The following is a 23802-nucleotide window of genomic DNA, read 5'->3' on the forward strand; positions in this document are numbered from 1 at the left end:
TTTTTTTTAAAAAGGCTATTTTGGATATTTCTCACTTGTGTAAAGAGAAATTTACTCCCAATAATGCACAAAAAAACTTGATAAGATCCATTAATCCAACAAGTCATTAATCAGCATATAAGGTCGCATAATACTGACAGGATTGAAGCTGGGTCTTACGTTACTAAACCTCTCAGTTGTAGCACTGATGCTCGTCGTGCTTGTACTGTATTAAACCCATTGTTGAGCATTTTTATGGGACAGATTTACATCATCATTACTTCATCATCGCCCTTTACACACGCATATTTTAACACTCGTGGTGGAGAAGTTGATCAGAGGGGAAATGTATGTGATATTATAGGACTGAGGTGTGTTACAGGTCCATGTCGGACGCTGAAGTAGAAATGTCGGCGGCGAGTGTAGAATCACAAAGCGCACACACACATTTATATTAGAGCACTTGTTTTTAAGATGTGTTCGAGGTCAGTGTGCAGAGTATAAAGTCACATCTTCCTTTCCATGGCAGACGCTGCCATCGGTGTTCCTTTGTTTTATCTCCTCCCCTGCCAGGCGTGGATCAATTTTATTTTCTCTACAGGCGTCATCTTACAGCATTCCTCTGTTTGAGCCTCTTGATTCTTGGAATTGCATCATTACCGACTTAATGCGATTCTACTAGACTTGTCTGGAAGCCTTTACTTCTGAGCTGGTGTTTGTCTGGGGGGAATTTTCGTGTCATCTTACTCATTCGCAGCCGTTTACTGTTTGCAGACGTGCCAGAGTTCTAAAACTCAGTCATGCTCACGTCATCGTTTTTTTTTTTTCCTTTTTTTCAATCTGCACTTATTTGACCAACGTATCAATGATTTCTCCAGACCAGATCACGGTTACCCTCAGGGCGATAACAGCCGGAAAAGTGAGCACCTGTGGCATTTTTCTAAACACTTTATGGATGGATGTTGAGTGATGAGAAGCGCAAAGACAAGAGTAGGAGGAACCATTGAATTTTTAAAAAGAGGGGCAAAGTTATTGGTGCCTTTTTTTTTTAATGTTTTATACAAGTTTTTCTTTTGATACAAAACACAAACTACTCTTGAAATGTATAAATCCTTATTTGTTCTTTGCCGTGTGTAATTTGTAATTTGCTGCTTTGTTCTACTAGATTTGTGTAATAAATGAAACCTTTTATAAATGGAATTATTGTATGGAGTGATATCAAAAAGCAAACTTTCTTTCTTCTTTTTTTTTCACTAATCTGATTTCACTTAATGTAACAGTGGAAACTGTACACAAAAGGACTTCCCACATTACCCAGTAATCTGTTAAATATATGCAACTGGTCACTGTGTCTTTATTCACAATTTGTCTTTTCTCGATGAATGACTGCAGATCCTCACTTCAACGTTTGTTGGAATCAGAGCAGTGTGCCTGACTGGCCAGCAGAGGGCAGAACAGTACAGCAAACACATCCTGTTAAGTTTGAGGTGCTCGTCGCTGCTGAGCAGCCTTTATCTGTAAAGAAATGAACCGCAGGCTCAGAGTGAACATTTGTCTGCAGGAAAAACCAGCTGCTGGACGAGAAAATCTGCAGACTTCAAAATGTATTTTTAGTGTTGTAGTTGGAATCTTAAACCCCCTCACAGAGGTGATGCGTTTGCTTTTAAAAGCCTTGAATTGAGGGTCAATAATAATAAGACCTTTTAAATGTGGGGATGTAAAATAGTTGTGCGTAGCCATTTGTAAGTGAATATTTTTAATCTGCAGATTATCTCACATCTTCTCAGGTTGTGCAGGTTTCTTCTGCTTTGGTTTGATTCACTAAATCATTTCTCTTCCTGTTCTCTAATCTCTCGCTGCAGGATGGACGGTAAAGCACACTGAGTGGTTTATTATTAGCAGTAGACCAAAATGAATCGGCACCACCATTATCATGAAGAAATAATTACCATAAGAAATCAATATCCTGTATACATGCATTATATGACTAGGTGGAAGATTGAAAAGGAAAGTATCCTGCTGCAAAGCTCTAATAGGACTTCCATTTTAAAAATGGCCTCATTTCCAGCTTTTATTATACTCATATTCCACATCCAACCAGGGTGGAGCCTCGAGTGCTTATTAAAAAGGTTCATTCTGAAACCACAAATGGAGCCCTTAAGGATAACAGGGACAAATACTACAGAGTGTACTAATCCTATCTCCCCAGAATCTGCTTGTAAGACACTACAAGAAACAATGAGCCAGACACGGGTCCAAGTGTTTTTCATCCCCCTCCCGGTACGCCAGAGGAGGTCGAGAGAAAGAAGGGGATGATAGCATTACTCACAATCCATTACCACTCCCCGGAGGCGCTCTGCATATGAAGTGATGGGGCGAGGGAGGGTGGTGGTGGTGATGAAGGAAGGGGGCAAGGCAGAGAGATGAAGAGAAAGAGAGAGTTGGGTTTTGGAGGGTGTTTGTTTGCTGGAGGGCCCGCGGTAAAGCAATATGAAACTTGATTATTCCTTTTCAATAACCGTCTGCTGAGCATCCCGTGGAGACGTCGCAGGTTGCTGATTAGTTCGTCAAAATAATAGAAGGCTCTTGAATAGCCTTGTTAAGATGTCTAACTTTAAGTACAGACAGGAGTCCAAATCATTGTTCAGTCTGAAGCATACGATAATGATGGATTGACTGATGCAGAGGGATGTTCCTGCGAACACTGCAGCCTCGTTTTTTTAATCAAGTTTGTTTATTTTTAAGGGCAGACAATATACAAAGTGCTGGAGTAACAATACATGAAGATATATATATATATATTTTGTTTTAGACATTAATACAGAGTATATACACTCAGTATGTACACTTAAAGGCATCGCAGGGGTTTACACACCCGGTCTTTCACCCTCTCAATGCCCCATTTGGTGGAATGACAAATGTTACGGTGGTGGGTTCACCTCCAGTTTCACTTTCAGTGCCATCTGTCCTCCTCCTCCTGGAGTCTCGCTTTAACCCATCTGTTACCTCTCGGGGTGTCACCTCCCCACCAGCTTGCCCCCTTACCAAATTTCACTGCAGCACTTTGATTCTGAAGGTCGTTACAGTAGCATGTTAAACATGGCTGATCTGTCCAAAATCCGCTCCTGAGCGAGTCTCAATAGCGGCCGCAGGCTGAAAAGTCGCTCTTTGGAAGTTCATATTTGACAGTAATTAAATGTAAACACAGTCGTTGATATACCAGGAAACGTTTTCACTGCTAACGTCTGACATCTTGTTCTTCTTTTTTTTTCTGAAAAATATTCATATGATACACTCAATCTGACACGTGAGAAACAAAGTTTGGCTGTGACTATCTTATATACATCAATGAAAGCTTTTTTTCTTTGTTTTCTTAATAACCCTCTATATCAAAACTTATCCAAAATCAGTGACGGTACTATACAAATGACTATCTGCTGTACTAAGATCTGTAAAACGAGTTTTTGCTTTCTAAACCAACACAAGCACGTCAGCTAAAAGTCATTTAAAATGTGTCGCAGCTCAGCTGATGAAGGGACTCCAGACACCACGTGGCAGTAGATTCCCAGCAAGAGCCTATGCAGTTATTTTAGTTCTTATCCATGCACGCTCCTCCATCAGACTGATCCCACCTCAGATAAACATTAAACACTTTGGTAAACATGTGACAGGTTTCCAGAGAAGGACGGGGCAGTAACCAGTTAAGGGGTCAAAGTCGAGCTAGAATGAGGCAAAACTGCAGCCAAAAAGGTCAAAGCAGATGTTACTGCCCACGAAGCATCACAGCTGGAAAAGCAGAATGCAGTTGAACTTAAATGAGTAACAGACTAAAGTTTTATATCTCAAATCAAAAATCCAACCTCCCCAGCCTGGTTGGCCCTCGGCCCTTCTAGCCCAGGATATCCAGGTAAACCGGGGGGTTCTTGACCAGGGCCAGCAGACGGCTGTGGATGTCCTTCATGACCATCCTCTGCTGGGGCTCTCTCTGCCAGCAGCCCTGCATCAGCAAGTAGACCTCCTTCGGGCAGGTGCGTGGCCTCTCCAGTTCCCGTCCCTGCGTGATGCATTCAATGGCCTGTGGAACAGGAGGGAAAAATACATTTTTTAATGGCCAGAATAAAAGACGCATTCTTAATCTGTTCTCAGGGCTTCTGTTCACATCGTCTTATTAACGGGCTTTCTAATGGAGTTAGAGCCTACCAGTCCTTTATATCTGAGTCTGATCTAAAAGTTTCACATCAAAAATGAGCAAAACCTTTTTCTTCAGTCATTAATGTTGAGCAGGAAGCAAAGTCTGCAAATGAGAGAAGTTTGACTGCCATAAAGCCTGAAAGGTTTTTTTTAAATACATCAGAAATCAGAAATCAGAAAGGGTTTATTGCCAGATGTTGAGCAGGTTTACAACATTAGGAAATTGCTGCGGTGCTTCAGTGCAACATACTGTCATAAAAATATAAAATAAGAATAAGAATTAAAGTGCTAAGTGGATAGATATATACATGATATATACATGAGTGCTTATGCTGTAAAAAAGGATCACCTTTTTTTTTAAAAAATGAACCAAAATGCAACTTAAAATGTAAAGTTTGTTAAATTTATTTCACACACTGAGTACAAGAAACCAGCTTCTGTATGTGAAGGTTCTGTGTTGCATTCACCCATCCAACACAAAGCACAACAATGTGATTGGTCCATTTGTTGTTGTCAGAAGACCAGCACAGTGACGTCGCAGCATCATCATCTTTTAGCACCAGTAATTCACTCAGTGAGGGCAGTTTTCTTGTAAATCAGCACCGTGGATCCACTGGCTGCATCAACTCGCTTCCAGCATTGAACATGAAACAAGAAAGCTAACAAAAGCAGCCTGATCAGACATTACAGATCCCATTCAGAAGAAACGTGGGGTTAGAGAATTAATGAATAACATGCTATTAGAATAGTGAGGTGGGCAGGTGGTGGATGTTTGCAAAAGTCTACAGCTGTAAAGCAGGAGGGAGAAGTTGTTTACAGCAAAGTTTAGTTGTTGTTTCTCGTTTATTAGTTTCTATTAAAAAAGAAACAAGCGGTGGTGACATGTACTGAGAAGATGTTTTTTTATACAGATAAAAAATTAATCTGTCAACATTGTGAGGAGGGCAGAAGCTATAATATCTTTTTATATTTATCTGTCCAACGCTGATGCAGCTCTGGTCTTGGTTTTTATTTGTTAAACCAAGAAAATCTTTCTCTGACAGTCACGGCTTCACCTGAATACAGCTGAGGATAACAATTATCTGTATGGTGCTAAAAGCACTAAAAACATTTTAAACTCTAGCACTAAGTGTCCTTGGTACTCCCTCCAAACCTCGAGCATGCAAGCACACATTTAGTCTCTAAATGAAATGTTTATGCTGCTCGGTTTATTGCCCAGGATGACAAAGCATCGTTCCTGGAAAGACACGCTGTTTGTTTTTTTAAGTTTAGTACTTCAAAGATGCGAGGCCCTTCTGTAGAATTACTCCGTACTAATAAAAGTTGACCAGTGAGGGTCGTCAGGAATCTCTATGTTTGAAGTTATTATCTTTGTAAGGAGCTGTTAACAATATTAAACATGGCTGTTCATTGCCAGAGTCAAGTTAAATCCTATTTTCAGACCTTTATTTGGTCAGAATGTGAAAATAAGTTCGGATGTAAAACAAACAGAATGCAGCTTTAAATCAATGAAGGCTTATATTTAATTGAAAATACAACTGAAAGTGCAACTCGTATCAACTGCATCACCTCATAGTAAGCTTTTGTGAGCTGAGGAGATCAGATTCTGTATTTCTGAAAGTTAAATGTGTTTGCTCTCTGTAGGATTTGAGCTGAAAGGAAAGCAGCCTTAAAGGATCCGTCTTGGTGTTTTAAAATTGCATTTGTGGGTGATGTGAAAAACTGTGTTCACCCACAAAGGTTTTCAGATATTTGCCATCTGAAGGTCATTTATTCAGCCTCATCACTTGCAGAGACTTCTCTGGATTCTCTGATGCTTTAATAATAACAAAAGACAGAGGCATGTCATTGTTAGGCTGTGAAACTATTTTTCCACACACGTCATTTACACAGCACTGAAACTCCAACTGATGGAGAAAAGGAAAGATTCTCCTCTGTGAGATGTATCCTTGCATTTTATTTTTTAAAAAACGTTACTGTCATCAGATTTAAATATTTAAATACGAGCATTGAATGCTTTGTAATATATAGAGTCGGGGGTGAGATGCTTTGGTAGTCAGTGATAATAACTGGAAAATAAATAAAGTAAAAATACCACAAAGTAGAAACTTACATTTGAATATAGTGAAAGGACCATAAAGAAAAAGACTATTATTCAGTATTACAGCATGGCTGCAGTTGGTAAAACTATTTTTAATAACTGTATACACTGCCTGAAAAATACAACAGCTGATAGACTGATGTTTATAAAAGTTAGTAATAGCAAAAACATTCAAACAAAAAAACCTTTGAAGAGTGAGATAAATGTAAACCTTATAAAGCAAACCTTAAAAGAGCATGCAATAGATTCATTCACGGAGACTTTCTGAACCACCAAATATCTATGTGCTGCACCAAGGACAATATGTTTTTAAATAAACAGCACAATAACCTCACTATCTACAGATTCACAAATATGTGTCAATTAGCCGTGACCTCGCAGTCAAATGAGAGCCACCGAAATATGAACAACCTCCAGCTCCGACACTAATCGCTGCAATGACTGATTCAGTTCACACACTCCTGTTGCTTAGTGAATACATCACTGTCGAGGATAAGAGAGAGGATTTCACTGTGCTCTGCGACTCTCTTCTTCATTGTTAACCTCGGCCTGATCCGGTGATCACAAGAGGCCTGTCGCTGCTCAGCCACTTTGCACCAAAATGGCCTATCAATCAGAACGCAGACTCATGCTGTCCGCCGCCGTCACAGCCTGTCACGTCAGTATTTTGGGATGATTTATTTCCACCACTGACTTATTAGGCAACATGATAATTTTACCTGTCCTTCATTGGATGAGACGGATTAGGTTAACGAGGTTACGGCTCATTAGCCAGGGGCAAAAATGAAAGCCAATGAGATTAGAATCGAGTGCAAAGGAAAAGTGATCTACCCTTCTCTTGAAAGGAGAGAGGGCTACAGCCTGTAATAGCATCACTGTGGTCACAATGGAGTCCCACTTCTTGGTGCTTGAGCTGAAAAGGCTAGACTGGACCGCCCTTAATTACTATGAATTTATTGATTAGTTTAAGAGCACCGGGTAAAGTATCTGAGACTGTAGTGAAAATGTTTTGTTTTGCAAGTTTAAATTATGTGAAGGCACCAAAACATTTCAGGCTGCTATTTACAGAAGTATTTGCATTAGCGCATGTTCAAGAATGAAGTTACTTCAAGCTGACTTCATTTATTAAAAGAACAAAAGACTCAACAAATTATTTACAAACTCCACACAACAGTGAGAAAAGTTCTTTCTTATGCTCTGATTAAACTTTATATAAACTTTGTCTGCCTTTTTTTACATCTGCAAGTACGAACCACGACGCAAACTACAATTAGCTTGACTAGCTTGTTACCTTGTTGTTAGCTCGTTGACTAGCTTACCTCGTTTGCTTGTTAAAAAAAAGTGTAACAAAGGAAAAGTAGGCTGTCAAGTTGTGCATAAGTGAAATCTTTTTAAAGATTTCAGTTAACTATTTTTCTGTATCCTACTTAATGTTGCTTGCTAGTATATGCTATTAGCAGCACAGTCAGAATTTAAATTAAACATGTTTTCCACAACATGCCGACCACCACTCATGCAGTTTGTTTTAATTGTTTTGACATTATCTTAAGTTGCATCAAAATAAATAGTTGAAATCAAGAAATGTAAGCACAGTGTTGAACTCGAGGCTAAAAAAGTGAAATACTAAAGCCTGAACATGCAGCAAGGAAGCACTCTGCAGAAATCTGGACCTAGCAACTCTTTCTGGGCAAAGCTACATACATTTACACAAACCACATAAAAAGGATATCCAGTTTATGTCCAGCAGTCGTGCATAGATCATAATCCTTAAAAATAAAGCAATCGGTGAATCCTTGAGGGGTAATAACTGCAGTGAGTGCTTTTTCTTTCCTACAAAAACTTTCACATATCATTTTTGGAAACATTTTTAACATTTGGTAAAATTGCTCATTTGAAATCCGACGGAAAATTAGAATGGAGGAGTGATATGATGTGCATGTCTGCATATAAAACATAACGTTCAGAAAAAACCACTGTGAACTGGACGAGACTGCCCAGCATCCATAGCTGTAACTACCGGTAGCTCTAAGGTTACCAAAGTCTGGACCTCAGTAATTAAAAGTAAGTAAATACTGTATGTTGTTATAAATCATGACGTGAGATGGCTTTTATGCATGACTCAGTGAAATGATAACTGGTTGTTGTAAGTATAAGGAGTGAATCAGAGACACAGGAGAGTCAGGGCCGGTAGCCTTCTCCTTTGTGCCATTTTAATTATTTATTTATTTTTAATTTCATGGTTTTATATTGTTTATAAAACAATTGTCTCTTTTACAGAGGTCTGTAAAAGAGACAAGCTGTATAAAATCAAGTCCTCCGTGTTTAAAATTTATGGTTTTGATTGTATTGCAACTCTAGGACATTCTGGCACAGGTGCTAACCCTAAAATATTAAACATTACAATAAAAACAAAATGTGGACCTCTCTAATTTCTAAAGCCTGGTTACACCCATGGCCACACTGTGAATGGTTTTCCTCCTTTCTAGCCAACCAGTGGGACTAAACTAAACTAGTTATTTGCTCCAGCTTCATGTGATTTCCCAATAAATAAATGCTGTCAGTCTTGTCATCTAAAGAAACTATCAAACCTAACATGTTTGGTCCAGACTTACTTTTAAGTCTGACATAAACCAACACTTCAAAATGTGAAACCTCTCCTTGACCTGGGTCCAGACCAAACAACCAAAGTCTTGGAGGGACTTTAGTCCAGATCCAACTGAAACTTGGTTTTTACACTACTACACCAGCGGTCCCCAACCTTTTTTGCGCCACGGACCGGTTTATGCCTGACAATATTTTCACGGACCGGCCTTTAAGGTGTCGCGGATAAATACAACAAAATAAAACCAGTACCGGTACCGAAAAAAGAAGATTTATTCATAACACACGTGAAAAGACCCAGGAAAACCGAGTTAACGATAAAAACGATAACAAAATAACGCTGAAAACCGATAAAAACCCTGAAAACCAGACATTTCACACCTGAGCCTCAACTCTCGCGGACCGGTACCAAACGACTCACAGACCGGGACCGGGACCGGTCTGAGGCACAGCTCACAGGTGTTTATGGCTGAGTGAGAGAATGCCATCATATAAAGAGGAAGGACTGGCGCTCTATGATAACCCCACAGATGGAGGTTGTCCCACCCTTGACCCCAAATGAACCAATTAATATTCATGTTGTTGCACTGCGCATTTGCACATTAGACTAGTTTTAACAGTGAAGCTGCAAAAATCTACTACTTCTTGTTAATTTAATAAATATTTATTTGGTTTATTGTATCCATAACACGAACCAATATGGAATCTGTTCAGTATTTTCAGAAATTAAGCTTTTTTGGTTATGGTATTTTAGGACACAGTCACCACACTTTCTGAAGCTTTTTCAATTAAATTTGAAGGTCATTTTTATATCCAGGTGACCAATTAAAATTCCATTCATTCAGATTAAAAACTATGTGCTGATTGAAGGCTAACTGGTGCCATCAGGCACATGCCCATCATCAGAACAGTCAGTGTGAAGTACAGAGAGCGCACAACCCATGTAGGTAGAGACAGCAGGATGAAGGTATGTTGCTTTAAGTTCTTCACTGCACTGCGGTGTGAAAGCAAAGCTAACTGGAACAAAACTTTGATAGCACTTTCTATTAAAGCTTAGTAATAAAGTGGTAATAGTAGGGTAAAAAGGCAGAAACAAGAATGATATAATTAATAATAATTTGGTAATTTCTAAGTTATTACGACTCAATTACAAAGTAATAATCAGTTAATAGCCACAGTTATGGGCCCTTATTATCTCATTACATAATGTTAGTGGAATATTACTGTAACCACTGTTGCTACCATGATATTACTTTAATATCAACTGGTCTTACTTTGTAATTGAGGTGTAATAACTTTTACCGCATTATTACACTCTTGTTTCTGCCTCGTTACCCTGCTATTACCACATTATTACATGCTTGTATGTGCCTTGTTACCACGCTATTACCACATTATTACCAAGCTGTAATAGAAAGGGCTACCGAAATTTTGCAACGCAATTTTATAATGTTTTTTTCCACTGCAACCCACCTCGCTATTGGACAGCTGATACCATGGCTGTTTCCCATAGGTGAAGATCTCCCAGAGGACCACGCCAAAGCTCCAGATGTCGCTCTCCGTCGTGAACTTCCTGTACATGATGCTCTCAGGGGGCATCCAGCGGATTGGGAGCATTGTACGTCCACCCACCTGAAGATAAAGAACCGAATACTAAGTGAACTTTAATTATGGAAACCTTAATTAGCTTTGTTGATGAGATTAAATCTTAAATAGATTTTCCTTTCCACTCATCTTGAGCTGCTTATTACAAGCTGGGAGACCAGCTTGAAATCAAAAATAGGCAGACTGTTTAAAAATTATTACAGTAGTTTCATGCAAAATAAAAAAAGGAAATAAGGATTAACCGCCACAAAAATAATATTAGATAGTCTCTTAGGTTGTAATTTTTATTGCATTTATGAGATCTCAACATGCTGTTAATGAGTAAAACCCTTTCACGTGAAAACAGGAATGAACCTTTCTCACTTCTGAAAAAAACCCTGCTGTAACAGATTTGAGCGATTTTCAAATTCTCAAATCCCACCAAGGGGAAGCAACATGAAAAAGTCCAGTGCTATTATTCAGCCGGTTTGACTGTAGTTTTTAAAAGTACACACTCCACAGTCTCTCAAAGGTTATGCTGCGATTTACAGATCCAAAATGCACGACATATTCTGCTCCTGCAGTTTAAATCGCTTCAGGAGAAGACAAAGCACATGTGCTTCTTATCTTAGTGTATTTTTCAGAATATGTATTATGTAGCTTAATCATAATAACCCATTAGTCATTTTTAACAGAATTACAGTTGATTAGAGCATGGTTTTTCTCCTTAGACAACATCATGTTTTCACCCTCACACAAGAAAAATTGAAATATCTCTTCTTACGAGACTAGAGAAGTTCAATATTAGTATTTGATCTATAATACTTCAAAGTACAAATCCAAAACACTGAGTTCAATAAGAGAAGGAGTGGGCCTATTATACCTATTCATTCTCCTCTCTGAGTTTCAGACAGTTTTTTCTACTCCCGGTTTGTTATGATGCAACAGAGAGCAGGTGTTCCAAATAGCGGTCATCTCATGAAAAAAGCTCTGGCCGTGAACACAGAAGCCCGAATTACCTGTTCCTGCTCAAATATTTGATTTGGGTGAAGCAGCCAAGCGAGCTCAAACAGTTGCTTTCAGGTAGTGGACGAACTGGTATAAGATTTGAACTCTGAATTGTGTTAAGCTGCTTTAACAGACCCAAGGATAAATGTATGAAGATGAAAATGAGGGTAATAAAAGTCAAATAAAACAGTACAGCTGTGTTTACACATGCACTGCAGCCCTCACTTTTCAGAGAAACACAAGACAGAAAGGAAACAATCTTTAACCTGCAGCCTCACTTGTCTGCGTGATGTCAGATTGGGAATTCACAGCTTGTGAGTGGTTGCACTGTTTCCAGATTAAGTATTTCCAGTACCGAGAGCAGATCAGAACCCCTGCTGTGTGTTACATGTGATAAAGGAACAGCGCACCTTGATTTGTTTCAAATACATTCACACAGCAGCAGGATAACAGCTGTCTTCAGTTGGGTTTTTAAAAATATATCTAACTATTATTTTTATTGTTTCATATACTGAATTAGAGCTTTTCACACTCACATATTTCACAAGATTATAGTCAAATACTCAGAGTGACAACAAGGGTTTTGCATCTTTAAACTTTTGGCTGGAAGAATATAAAAATATATTTTGGCTGTATATAAATGATGGCCATGATGGCGCCCGTTGTTCCAAGTCAAGTCCTGTTTCTAACAGTTCAATCTGAACATTTGCTCATCACCATCGAAGCTTTTGTAAATCACTCTTGATGAGTTGATTGCTAGCGCTACCATCGTTTATTGTCATTTTTCACTTTAATGGTGACCATCACCTACAAAATTAATATCCTTATATTCATTAATGGCTGAAAATAGCAACATAATAAATAAAGATATCAGGAAAATGTTCACTGAGGCCACAACGTGAGAAATAGTTTCACTTTCTCACAGACTTCTTTACAGTTTAACTTCTCTCAAATCTGCTGGCCATTAAAGAATGTAGCATTAATGAACTTCCACACTGGAACTTCCAGTTCTTGCTAACCAGTTAACAGAACTACAGTCTAACACATGCAGGTTTGTGGGGAATGTACGAGGGAAAAAAGACCCCCAAAAACACAGATGAATTATGTATCATGTAAAATGTATCAAATGAAATCTCTGGGATCCTAAAGAAGTGGAAATCTGGTTTCACTTGTGGAACCAGAATATTATTTGCATGATGTGTCCTCCTGTTGCGACCCAGACTGCAACAAAGAGGGATTAGCCTGGAAACCAACAATGGAGTAATTGCAGTTTGATTGCATGTATTCATGATACGGTTTACATACTTCAAACTTCCTGTCGTTGAAATGTATTAGATTGGCGTCAAACAGTGTTGTTTAAAGTAAACTGAAATAGCTGAAATCTTGCTTTTAGTGACAAATACGTCAGAGCAGTTAAAACAGAAACAAATGGCAAGGTAGTAGTGAAGTAAAGGAGTAATATTTCTGTCTTGTTTAAATTTACAGTCCCATTAAGAATAACAGTCAAGTATTCCTTTCATGTTTCAGCCGTTTACCCGATAGTAATCTGTGCTGTAGATGTCTCTGGACATGCCGAAGTCTCCGATTTTGACCACCAGACCCTCTCCAACCAGACAGTTGCGAGTTGCCAGGTCACGGTGAACGAAGTGCAGCGATGCGAGGTAGACCATGCCTGAGGCAATCTGAGCAGCGATGTGCAGCATCTGAGGGAGAGTGAGCTCACCCAGCGGGGGCATCTTGGACTCGTCCAGGATGTGAGCGTCAGGGCCGTGAGCTCTACAGGGGGCACAAAAAGGACACACAGCTGCTTTAATCCACATCTGTTGGTCTGAATTTATTTTAATATTTTAGCTTCATCAAAATGTAGGAAGATCGCAAGGTGAAAGTAAAAATACCACAGTTTCAAAATCTACTCAAAAGAATTAGAGGCACAGTGTACCTAATGCATCCAAAGCAAATGTTTTGGTGTGTGTTACACTGATTTATGTGGCATTATTAGACCGTCGATACGGATGCACAAGTGTATAAGCAGCAGTTTATTGTAGCTGGATGAGACAGAGGTGGATTCAGCTTCTTAGTACACAAATAATTAAGTTCTAAGATATTGGGGGTGGGTTTGAGTGCTTTTCAAAACAGTCACAGAATGAGGCTGAGCAGTCGTGAGACGATTAATGCCATCGGTTCCAAGGAAACACAAAGTTCTGCATTCACTGTGTGGACTTTTCTCTTACTTATATAAAAGATTCTGAGAAGTTTAGAGAGGAAAAGAGTGCACATCTGAAAAGCACTACTCTTTGCAGAAGGTCACACGGAAATAGGTTGGGGGCACTGATATAATCTTTAACAATGTGCTGCACAGTTTTAAAAGTGTCTTTAATGTCAAATCTGAATCTGAAAAGTAATTACTGCTGTCAAAGTAGAGGGGAAAAGTAGAGACAATTTAGTAAAAAGAGTATGAAGTGGATTTACACAACTTGGGTATTTTCAAATAAAAAGTGTATTTCGTTATTTTCCAGACTAAGAGAACAACAGAAAAAAAAGTCATATTTTTAAAAAACAAAACTGACTAAAGTTGTCAAGCAGCACAGGCACAGGATGACCCAACTTGTTTGAAGGTTGTCTAGTCTACAAAAGACTTTATATTGAAGTAAGCAGGATAATAATATTTACATGAAGTGAAAAGATACATTATTGATACCTTCAGACAAATTTATTCTCTGCATTTGATCTGTTTCAGCAGTAAGTCTGTGCTTTACTGTCACGTAAAGAGCGACTTCAGGTGTCATGCTGCAAATGAGACACCCTAATGAGACTCCTCTTTGTTTATAGTGTACAATACTGTAAGTCATTAACTATTTGATGACCTATTTTCCTTTTCTCTTGAAATGAATACTTTATTAAATGCACTTTTTCTGCATTAGATGGGAACTTCTGACCACTGTGGACCGTAAACTGAATGAACTCGACATGCTGTGATATTCTTCTCTGTTGCTGGTGGCTGTGCAGGTTATCAAACACTTGAATGAGCAATTCAGGCTTTTGTATTTTTTTGCTGTAACTATGGCACCAACCTTGGGTGACCTGAAGGACGATGACCTCAGCACGCAATCTGCAGATTGAACATTTGTGACATATATGAGCTCTCTAGAACTCCCCAGACATGGTGAGCACGACCACACCATAATAAAGCCATTTAACAGTAATGCTTAATCAAAAACACAAGGCTTATAATACGCCTACAATTGATTTGCAATAATGCAATTCAGAGATGCAGAGTGCATTAACTCTTCATGGTTTTCGTGGACCATAAACACCCACTCTCACGTCCAACTCCTGCCTAAATGAGCAAATCACAGCTGATGTGTCTCCATCCATCCTAATATCTCTCCTCTCCACTTTGTCCCCTCCTTACAAAGGAAGTTGTCTATACAATCACTATTAGTTTAAAAGGCAGGTGGCAGGGTGGGAAAGCAGCTGCATTGTGGGGTCTCTCGGACATCTCACCCATGCTGTCTGCTGAAAATGCGATTTCCATCCCTTCGTGAACATATATCTCGGGAAAAGTCTGTTCGCGCGCCTCTCTGTGTGTTTTCATTTCCAATCTGCCTCCTGTGGAGGACACCTGGCAGACAGCATCAGCGCCGTCTGCTCTAATCGTAGCGTCAGATGGTTGCCCAGGTGCCAAGTGAGCGCTATTCAGCACTGACCCTTCTCCTCCAGCTCCCCCCAGAGGTTTGCAAAGGTTTTTTAAATGATTGAAAAACAGATTTTGAAGCTCTTCTGTCACCATGTTATGCAACAATTCAAGTGTTATCATTTGTTATCATTACCTAATTTGCCACATAACCCCTTCTCCAGATAAAAAAAAAAATCAGTTCATTGCACAGTTCAAGGAATCTTCTCTATTTCTACCCAAGTGCTAAAACACTTGGATAGTTGGTATTCACTCTCATTTGAGATTATTGATGCGAGGACTTCTTATAAATAATAAAAACTGACCCATGCCTTGACATGTTGTGAGTTATCCAGGAGATTCAGCTCTTACATTTCTCTCTCTTTGTCTCTCCTTCAGTGTCTTTGGTTACTTTTCTTGTGATGGTATGAATGTTTGGCTTGAGTTCTTGTATGTCTGTGTTTTTCACTCATCTGTGAGTCACTCTTTGCCTCCCTGGGTAATAATTTGCATCTCTTTATCCATACTGTAAATTTACAATGCTGTTTTTACTGGTGGGTTGCTATCACTTGTAAGGCACCAGTGGCTCACCTAAGGGCCCTGGGAATGGTTTATATACACAGTGTTTTATGTATAATATGCAATTTTAATCAGAAAACATTTCTTCTTCTACAACACGCACAATCCCCCACCCGTCACGTACACAGTAACAATTATTTTCTTGTCAGCAGTCACTCAAATGAATTATGTGGCTCTCAGTTGTTTTTACATCACATTTGATAAAAACCACAGTGTTTTTTCACATTATTGTTCCAGCTGGTAAAAATCGAACCATGCAGCAACATCTGTGCGTGAAGAAATGAAGGCACCGCCAGAGCGGCAGAGAAACTGCAGTTCCTCTGATGGACACTTGTCATGTCCTCTTAGTCATGTTTGTGACGTTGGTGCTTTTCAGGGCATTTTAAATGCAATGATCACACATAAGTTTGCACACTTTGTGGTTAATTCTAATAACAGACCATCCATGAAGTCTTTGCTCTTGTTTTGGTGAGTTAAACTCGAGTACTGTATTTTCTGTGTTACGTAGCACTAATTAGGCAGGTATCCTTGTTCAAATAAGTCATACTATTTTTTTTCTTTTGCTGATAAAGCTGAAATCTTTGCTACATTCCTCTTTTATGCAGACATTTTTGGATCCAATACCAAGCTGCACATGCAGGATTTGAATGGAAAAGGCAAACAGGCTAAAAGTACTGAGCTAATTTAGTCAGTTTCCTGCCACTGAGGTAAACAGAAACCAAATTACAAGGAACCTGACTAGACAGGAGTGTATTATTGCTTTCAGTTCTTTTGGTCGGTCTGCATTTTCTGTAAAGGCTGTGAAACACTGTACGCATCAACATCAGAGAGCAGAATACAAATTTCAAACATCAGTTTTATCAGCATTGATTTGGTTTGATTCTCCTGTTTCCACCTTGCTTTCCTTTTGTATGAGTTTTCTGTTATGTTTTTTTCTTCTTTCTAACTTTTATTTGTTTCTATAATGTTGATGTAATATATTGTTTTGTTTTTAGGTTGCTTTTAAGATCTAGTTGGGGACTACAGATGAAAACTAGCCCATGGCTAACTCTGGTGCATTTACAGAAATGCTTATTGATGAGTTTTGTCCATAAATGTAAATAAATAAATAAATAAAACACCAATCTTTATCTAGCAAACCAGTGGAGGCGTTTTCTGCGGTACGCATCTAAACAATAATGTGGCTAAAATGTTATTTCAGGACTACAAAATTAGGCCATCCCCTTATTCACCCCATCCTCCCCTCCCAGGTCTCCCTGCTGGATGTGTGGACATATTTAGCTTCACAAACCTCTCAAACAACATTTACATGTGTGACTAAGGAGATGCACACCAGCTTACAAGTCTCTAGCTTCCTCCTCACAGTGCCAACTGTTAACTGCGTGAATGACATACAGGTGAAGGTTTTAGCTTGCTGACAAAGAAAATCATGACAAAGAATATAAAGCACCTTTTATATCTAATGAAATGAAAACAAGACTACAATACATACCTGGCATGGAAATTAACAGACTAAAATGCTTTTGGTGTAATATCTGGTTCTTGTTGTTTGTCAGCTGCTTTGGTTGGAGTGTTTTAATATGTGAATAAAGTTTGGTCAGTTTTTCTTAGAGCAGATGGGTCCAGTGTTGGTGAGTTTCAACACTGGAATGAAATGAATTTCTTCCTGTTTCAAATTCAGCAAACTGGTCCATACATTTACCGACACATTAGGTTCACAGAATCATAAGAGGAAGGGAATGGAAGAGAAATTATGATGTAAAATAATTAACAGGTGATGTTAAAGGTGAGCTGGTGATTCATGTGAAATGCTTGACTTGAAAAGAAACACATGCCAAATTTCAGAGAGATTTAAAACCACCCTGGCTATTTCTGGGTCTCCAAATCATCTAAACACCGTTCAAACAGGACCTCGGAAACCTTACAGTGTGGAGAGAGAGGAAACGCAGCCGCCTCAAAAATATCAAATATAATAGTCTGTGAAGTCGAGCACAAACACTTCCACGGCTGTCCTCATGACTCCTTGTGGCATTTCTACTTAAACACACAAAATCCACCGATACGCTGAGTGACCGGCGGAACCGCACATGCTGCACTGAGGTCAGCTGAGTGGGTTTAACTTTTAAACACACATCAAGTTTGAGTGATAAAAGCAGTGCAGCTCACAGATGGCAGCTTTTAAAGAGCTGCAGTCATTTATCTGTGTGAGCGAGTCCCATTTTCAACATCTGAAGCACATCTAAAAGCAGTATATGATCATTTAACAAATTACATATTATGATGTTGTTGTAAACAGATTCATGTGTTGGTACTTGTGTAAGTGGAGGTTGGCGCACAAAAAGATAACGTATGACAACACTGTAAAACAGTTACATGATGTAAAATACGTCTAACTGCTAACAAAGACTCTACATTAAATTAATAAACAGGTTTAAATAGCTTTTAACTACATTTATAGTTTAAAAAATGTGAAATGTTTGCAGAGCGCTTATAAACCAGGTGGTTCTGACCTGCAGGGGCTTAATGGATATAACCAGCAGGGGGGAAGTGAGGGCTGAGACAATGGGAAACACAGTTTTTAATTCTTTGGTCTTAAAAAGCAGGTAATGAAAAATGTTCACACCTGAGGTCCAGACTCAAATATTTAAAACTAGGATATTCAGTACTAGAGATGGACCGGTCCGATATTACGTATCGGTATCGGTCTGATACTGACATAATTACTGGATCGGATATCGGAGAGAAATTAAAAATTTAATCCGATTCATTAAATATCAAAAAAGCACCTCACAAAACTTGCAACAGGGCGTAACTCTCCTCATAACCGTAGCACGTCGGAGCCGTGTGCTCACCTGATCAGCTGTGTGTATTTGTAGCCTTGCTACCAAACCGGCATTTCATCTCTGAGGAAGTTATCCCAGAGAGAAGTAAAGCAAGTGTTCCTACTCGCACAACTTTACTCCATCTGTGCCTGACTGAATTTAATGGGCATAATTAGGAAAAGAACAGATGCTGTAAAGTTTCAAACTGCAGCCCCAAAAAACAGGATATTCCTTAAGTGATTCTCAAATGGAGGAAGTTTGGAGGACGTTTCTCTTTTTGGAGATGGAATGAGCCAGAGTGCAGCACTCCTCTACTCCCCGCTTTATGGTAGAGATGGCCATATGGAAGCCCTTCCTAACTAAAAGACAATTGACAGTCTGCTGGGAGTTTCCTAAAAGGCACCTAAAAGACTTCCAGACCACAAAAAACAAGTCCTCCGGTCTGATCAAACAAAGACTGAACCACTTGGCCACATTTCCCATCAGCACATGCGGAGGAAGCCAAAAGCTGAGCTCAATAACACTATCCCTATAGTCAAACAGTGAAAGCAGCTTAACAGTGTTTCTGTCTGCAACAAGACCAGGATAATATAAGTATTCATACCTATTCAGCCCACACAAGATAAAGGTAAAGATGGAAAAACAGAGAGTAATCTCGAATGAAAACTCTAAGGCTGAGGGGAAGATTTACATTTCCCCAAAGCAGTCAGAAAAACACAGAAGTAGTTTTGTGTGCCGGAAGCATCTTGTGCATCTCTGCTCAAAAACTCACTGAGCTGCCTGGCAAAGCTTGGACAATTCTCCCAAAAAGGAAAGCAGAAACCTCCAAAACGTTGTGCCAAATTTGTAGAATTGTTCAAAGAAGGCTTCAGTTTTTACTGCATGTTGGGAGGGTCTCGATATATGTGAAGGCCTGAAAATAAAAAACTAGTCCCAGTGAAACCGTTGGGACAGTGATGACCTCTGCCTGCTAATGTTTCTGGGTGTTTTGGCTTTATGATGTACAGCATCAGCACAGTGTAGACAGTGTGTACACATAAAGTCTTTCCTTATCTGGAGAGACAATGTGAGAGAACTTACGAAACTCTGGGGGAGTAGAGTTGTCTTTGATATCAAGTGAAATTAGTAAAAAAAAACTAATAAATGTATCAATATTTCATACTATTCACCTCAATGATTCTTACACAAGGGCAAATCTGATCTCCTGATGAATTCAATGACAAACTGCTTTATCCAAGTACCAATGGGAGGGTACGAGTACTCTCTTAGTCTTTTATGAAGTTTAGATGAAATAATTGTAAAAGCTGAATCAAGCATCAAATGAGTCTCAAACATAGCAACATGTGAAAAAACCTACAAACCTTCCAAATGCAGTAAATCAGCCGAACAAATCAGCAAACATTCACATGTCACAGCCAGAAACAGTTTTTCTTTTAGCACTTGCTCTTTAAAAATACTTCAGCTTGTAAATGGCAGCAATTAATCAAGGATAAAACATTTATTTAATCAAATAACTGATTAATCAGCTATTCATCTTAGCTTTAGTGATGACTGAATCATATTTATCTGCTTCCGTTTGTGTTGCTGCTGTAACACTGTCACACTTTGATGGCTCGCTGAGACACTTCCTTACTGAGATTTTCGGGGCTTCTGACGAGTCTGCTGTGAAAAAAGGCAATGAGGTGTTTGTAATAACTTCTTTTGTTGCCGCCTCTGCTGCCTTTCATCCAGTACTTTTTCTGAGCCACACAGACGAGGAACATATTCAAAGGCTAATATTTGTTGGGAAAATCTACAACACACTTTATGATCACAGAAAGGATCAGCATTTTGTTCAGCAGGCATGGTCTGATGTGGAGTTTGTACTGTTACATACCGAAGAAAGCGGTTCAGGTCTCCGTGCCTCATGTATTCAAACACCATGGCCAGCGGCTCTCCGTCGGTACAGACGCCGTAGAACCGCACAATGTGCTGGTGTTGGAGCACCGTCAGCAGCTCCGCCTCCCGCTGGAAGTCCTGCCGGGTGGACTCATTTGCGTCCTTCAGAGTCTGTGAATACGTGCAGATTGTACTTTTCCATTAACACTAGAAGCTATATTGTAGCACTCAGCTGCAGCTCTGGTCCTTATTTACTGCTTTTTTGGGGGGTCAAAAATGAACAACACTGTATTCAAATTCAGAGTCTTCTTCTTTACTGTGACGTTACAGCTGCCTCCTTATCACACAGCTAAGGAAATAATATTAGTTACTCACTTATGTGACAAACAACTGAATGTATTCATTTGTTATGACATAATAATGAGGCTTTACTTAAATGTAATTATTATTGTTTTTATTTTTGTTTGTAAATTATTTTATAAATACAATATGACAATACAACAACACTCTTGTGAAACTGTCGTGTGATATAATTTTGACACCAAAATCTCTGAAGGAAAAATGTGGAAAAAAGATGAGGATGTTCAATCTGTCTGGCATTATAAAAATGCATTTTTAGATTTAATTTCTAACTTATTGAACTATAATAAATATCTGAATAATACTTCTGCACATAAAGAAAACTAAATAAATGAATAAATAAATATATATAGATAAATGAATAAAAGTTTCTGATGAGAGGCCCTCATTCTAGTTGAGAGAGTAAAACGTTAACTCATTATTTAAAATGACCCCTTTATGGTTTTCCTCATTTTTTGGTCAAACATATCAGACTTGAGGCAGTTTTTTCTGTTCTTGGCTCTGTGTGATGTCATGAGTGGATCCCTCAGACCAGCAGCTCCGGCTGTGAGCAGAGCAGCTGATCTGATATTTTGTTTGCAAGGAGCAAAAAACAAAGAAAGTAAAGTTAATGTTCCCAGACATATGTTAGTTTTGCTATTCTTGTTGGCTAAAGTCGTCGCTGCTTCTGTCATTCAGACACATGCCACAACCTGTCAGGGACTGCGTTTGAGCTTTTAGACAGGGGTAAAGAAAAGCATTAAAAAAGAATAAATAAATAAAAAGCAGAGTGTTGGATTTATAGCAAAATACACAAATACAAATGACTTTGAACTGTGACAGTTAGTGTCACAGTTCAAAGCTAGTGCAGGTGAAAAACAAAAATGTAAATTTTTCCTTTTAAAATTTCAAAAGTTCCAAAATCAACTTACAGTGTGGAGCATAAAAGGAGACTGTGTGGTTCATACATTTTAAAAACAGTTTCATTCTTTGTCTGGGCCTTGACTTTCCCTCCTCAGCTCATTGACGATGTGTTATAAAAGCATACGTCTGATTAATGGGATGATAAATCTGAGCCGAGCCATATTCACCATCGCGTTTTTTAATCCGCTGCGGTTTGCATTAACCTGTCGTAACATGAGCCGCGTAGTACATCAGCTGACTGTTCTTAAACAAAAACAACTCTCTGAAACCGCAGGATGTAATTTCAGCATGTGAGTATTAACTGTAAGTGCACTGTACCGTCATGTTTGTTAGTGCTGAGAGCCTTAATGAGGACTTTAGGGTTTTTTGTTTTTTTTAACATAGCGTAGGATAAAAAGCAGACTGACACTCAGATATTGTTCTAAAGTCTCAAACTGCAAACCAGTGATATGAGAACAGTGAATTTTACCGTTTGCATAGAAAAAAAAAAAGGAACTTGATGTTACGCTCAATTTTATTAAATAAGCTAATCAGGTCTAAAAGCACCAGGATGAGGTTTAAAAGCCAAATGCTGCAGTAATAATCTTTTTTGTGCGTTGTAGTTTTGTCAATCACTTCAACATGCTCTGCTGCTCAGACCTCATGCTAACTGCTGACATTTTCACTACCGATGCCAATGAACAAAGCCGGATTAATGGTTAAATTACCTTTTAAAAACGGCGGAGAGGATTTTTTCTTTTTGGCAGCTACTCACCTTGATGGCTACGAGCATCTTGTCGTTGTCGGGGCTGAGGTTTGCACACTCTGCCAGGTAGACTTTGCCAAACGCTCCTTCCCCCAGCTCCCACTTCAGAACAATATCCTGCCTTTTAATATGCTGGACACCTGAGATCATAAAAACACAAATGACTTAAAATAATTCTGGGGAAAGATTATCCACCTCAAGCATATCATACAATATTTTCATAAATCCTCCTTTTTTGAGAGACAGGGTGAAATTTAAATGCAATTTGTAATAATCCGAAATCCTGAAAACTTTCACAAAGACATTTTAAGTCTGAGTAAACCACAAAGCCCTTTGTTAGTCTCAACATTGTCTGACACCAAATAATCCAGCATAATCACCAGGAAAATTAAGGCTCGCTGCTGCAGCCGATGGAAGGCAGTGAAATAAATGTAGAAGGGTGAGAGTGGCAGAAACTGAAAGCAAAACAAAGTAGAGAGCATTCACTCGAAAGAGAAGTGACACTGAGTTAGATTTATTTCAGAATCTGCACAATTCAGTCAGGTGTGTTAAAATTAAAAGTGGTCCGTGTCTTTGGGTTGGTAGTGGAGGGACTCCATTAAACTATAATGCAGATAGTGTGACGTATCCACCAGCTGGTTTTTACCAAGCCTGGTCTTAACTTCAAAGTTGGCCTTTGTTAAGACTGGTCTTTAAATTGGACTTCACATAAGCCCCTCGAACAAATTTAAGCCCGGTCTGAACTACAGCCAGTCTTAGCAATGTACAATCATGTCAATGCAAAATACGCATGGTGTGATTTTGGAATTTCATTTTCAAAACTGTTGTTTGTGTTGCACAAACAACACAAACAACTCGCCTCCTCAGACGTACACATATTTGAGATCATTGACAGAATGCAGTGGCTGCTGTCCAAACATTAAAGGGTTAAGCTTAAAGGCGAAACTGCTGTAGCTACTCATGTCGTACGTTACTGCCTTTAAGTGCAAGACGTGTTTAGAGCCAAACGGTATCCAGAGAATTGTAGGTCAGGCTAAGCAATCAAACAAAAGTGGTTATCAACTCAATAGGTCAACCCAGAGTTTCCCAACATATGAGTGAGCATGTTCACATGAAAGGGTTGGTGTTGGAGGCATCGCACCAGTGTGACTGATGGACTGGAAGCAGAGCAGCAGATCTTAAAAAGAAAGATAAAACTATGATATTAAAAATAAACAAAGAAGAGTCGTGGTGACCTTTAAGAGTCTAAAAGTAAGAATAATTACATAATTTCCTTAAGGAATGAATAAATAAAAACAGATTTTGTATACATACACATATACAGGAAGTGCAGAATTATTAGGCAAGTTGTATTTTTGAGGAATAATTTTATTATATA

The 23802-nt window shown here is 38.9% G+C and overlaps 1 protein-coding gene across 1 annotated transcript in view; it reads right to left on the minus strand.

Annotated features, from left to right (window-relative positions):
* Positions 1–2858: 2858 nt before the first annotated feature.
* The window catches only part of ntrk1 (neurotrophic tyrosine kinase, receptor, type 1), a 45314-nt gene continuing 24370 nt past the window's right edge, over positions 2859–23802 (minus strand). Inside the window, exons 13-17 of the mRNA XM_005744057.1 lie at positions 22434–22564; positions 20415–20587; positions 13000–13240; positions 10346–10504; positions 2859–4054 (exon numbers count right to left, since the gene is read on the minus strand). Coding sequence (XP_005744114.1) covers positions 3869–4054; positions 10346–10504; positions 13000–13240; positions 20415–20587; positions 22434–22564 — 890 coding nt within the window. The 3' untranslated portion in view covers positions 2859–3868. The remainder of the gene's footprint in view (positions 4055–10345; positions 10505–12999; positions 13241–20414; positions 20588–22433; positions 22565–23802) is intronic.

Source organism: Pundamilia nyererei, unplaced genomic scaffold (genome assembly GCF_000239375.1).
Source record: "Pundamilia nyererei isolate P.nyererei 1_Seehausen unplaced genomic scaffold, PunNye1.0 scaffold00138, whole genome shotgun sequence".
In the NCBI taxonomy this organism is placed as follows: Eukaryota; Metazoa; Chordata; class Actinopteri; order Cichliformes; family Cichlidae; genus Pundamilia; species Pundamilia nyererei.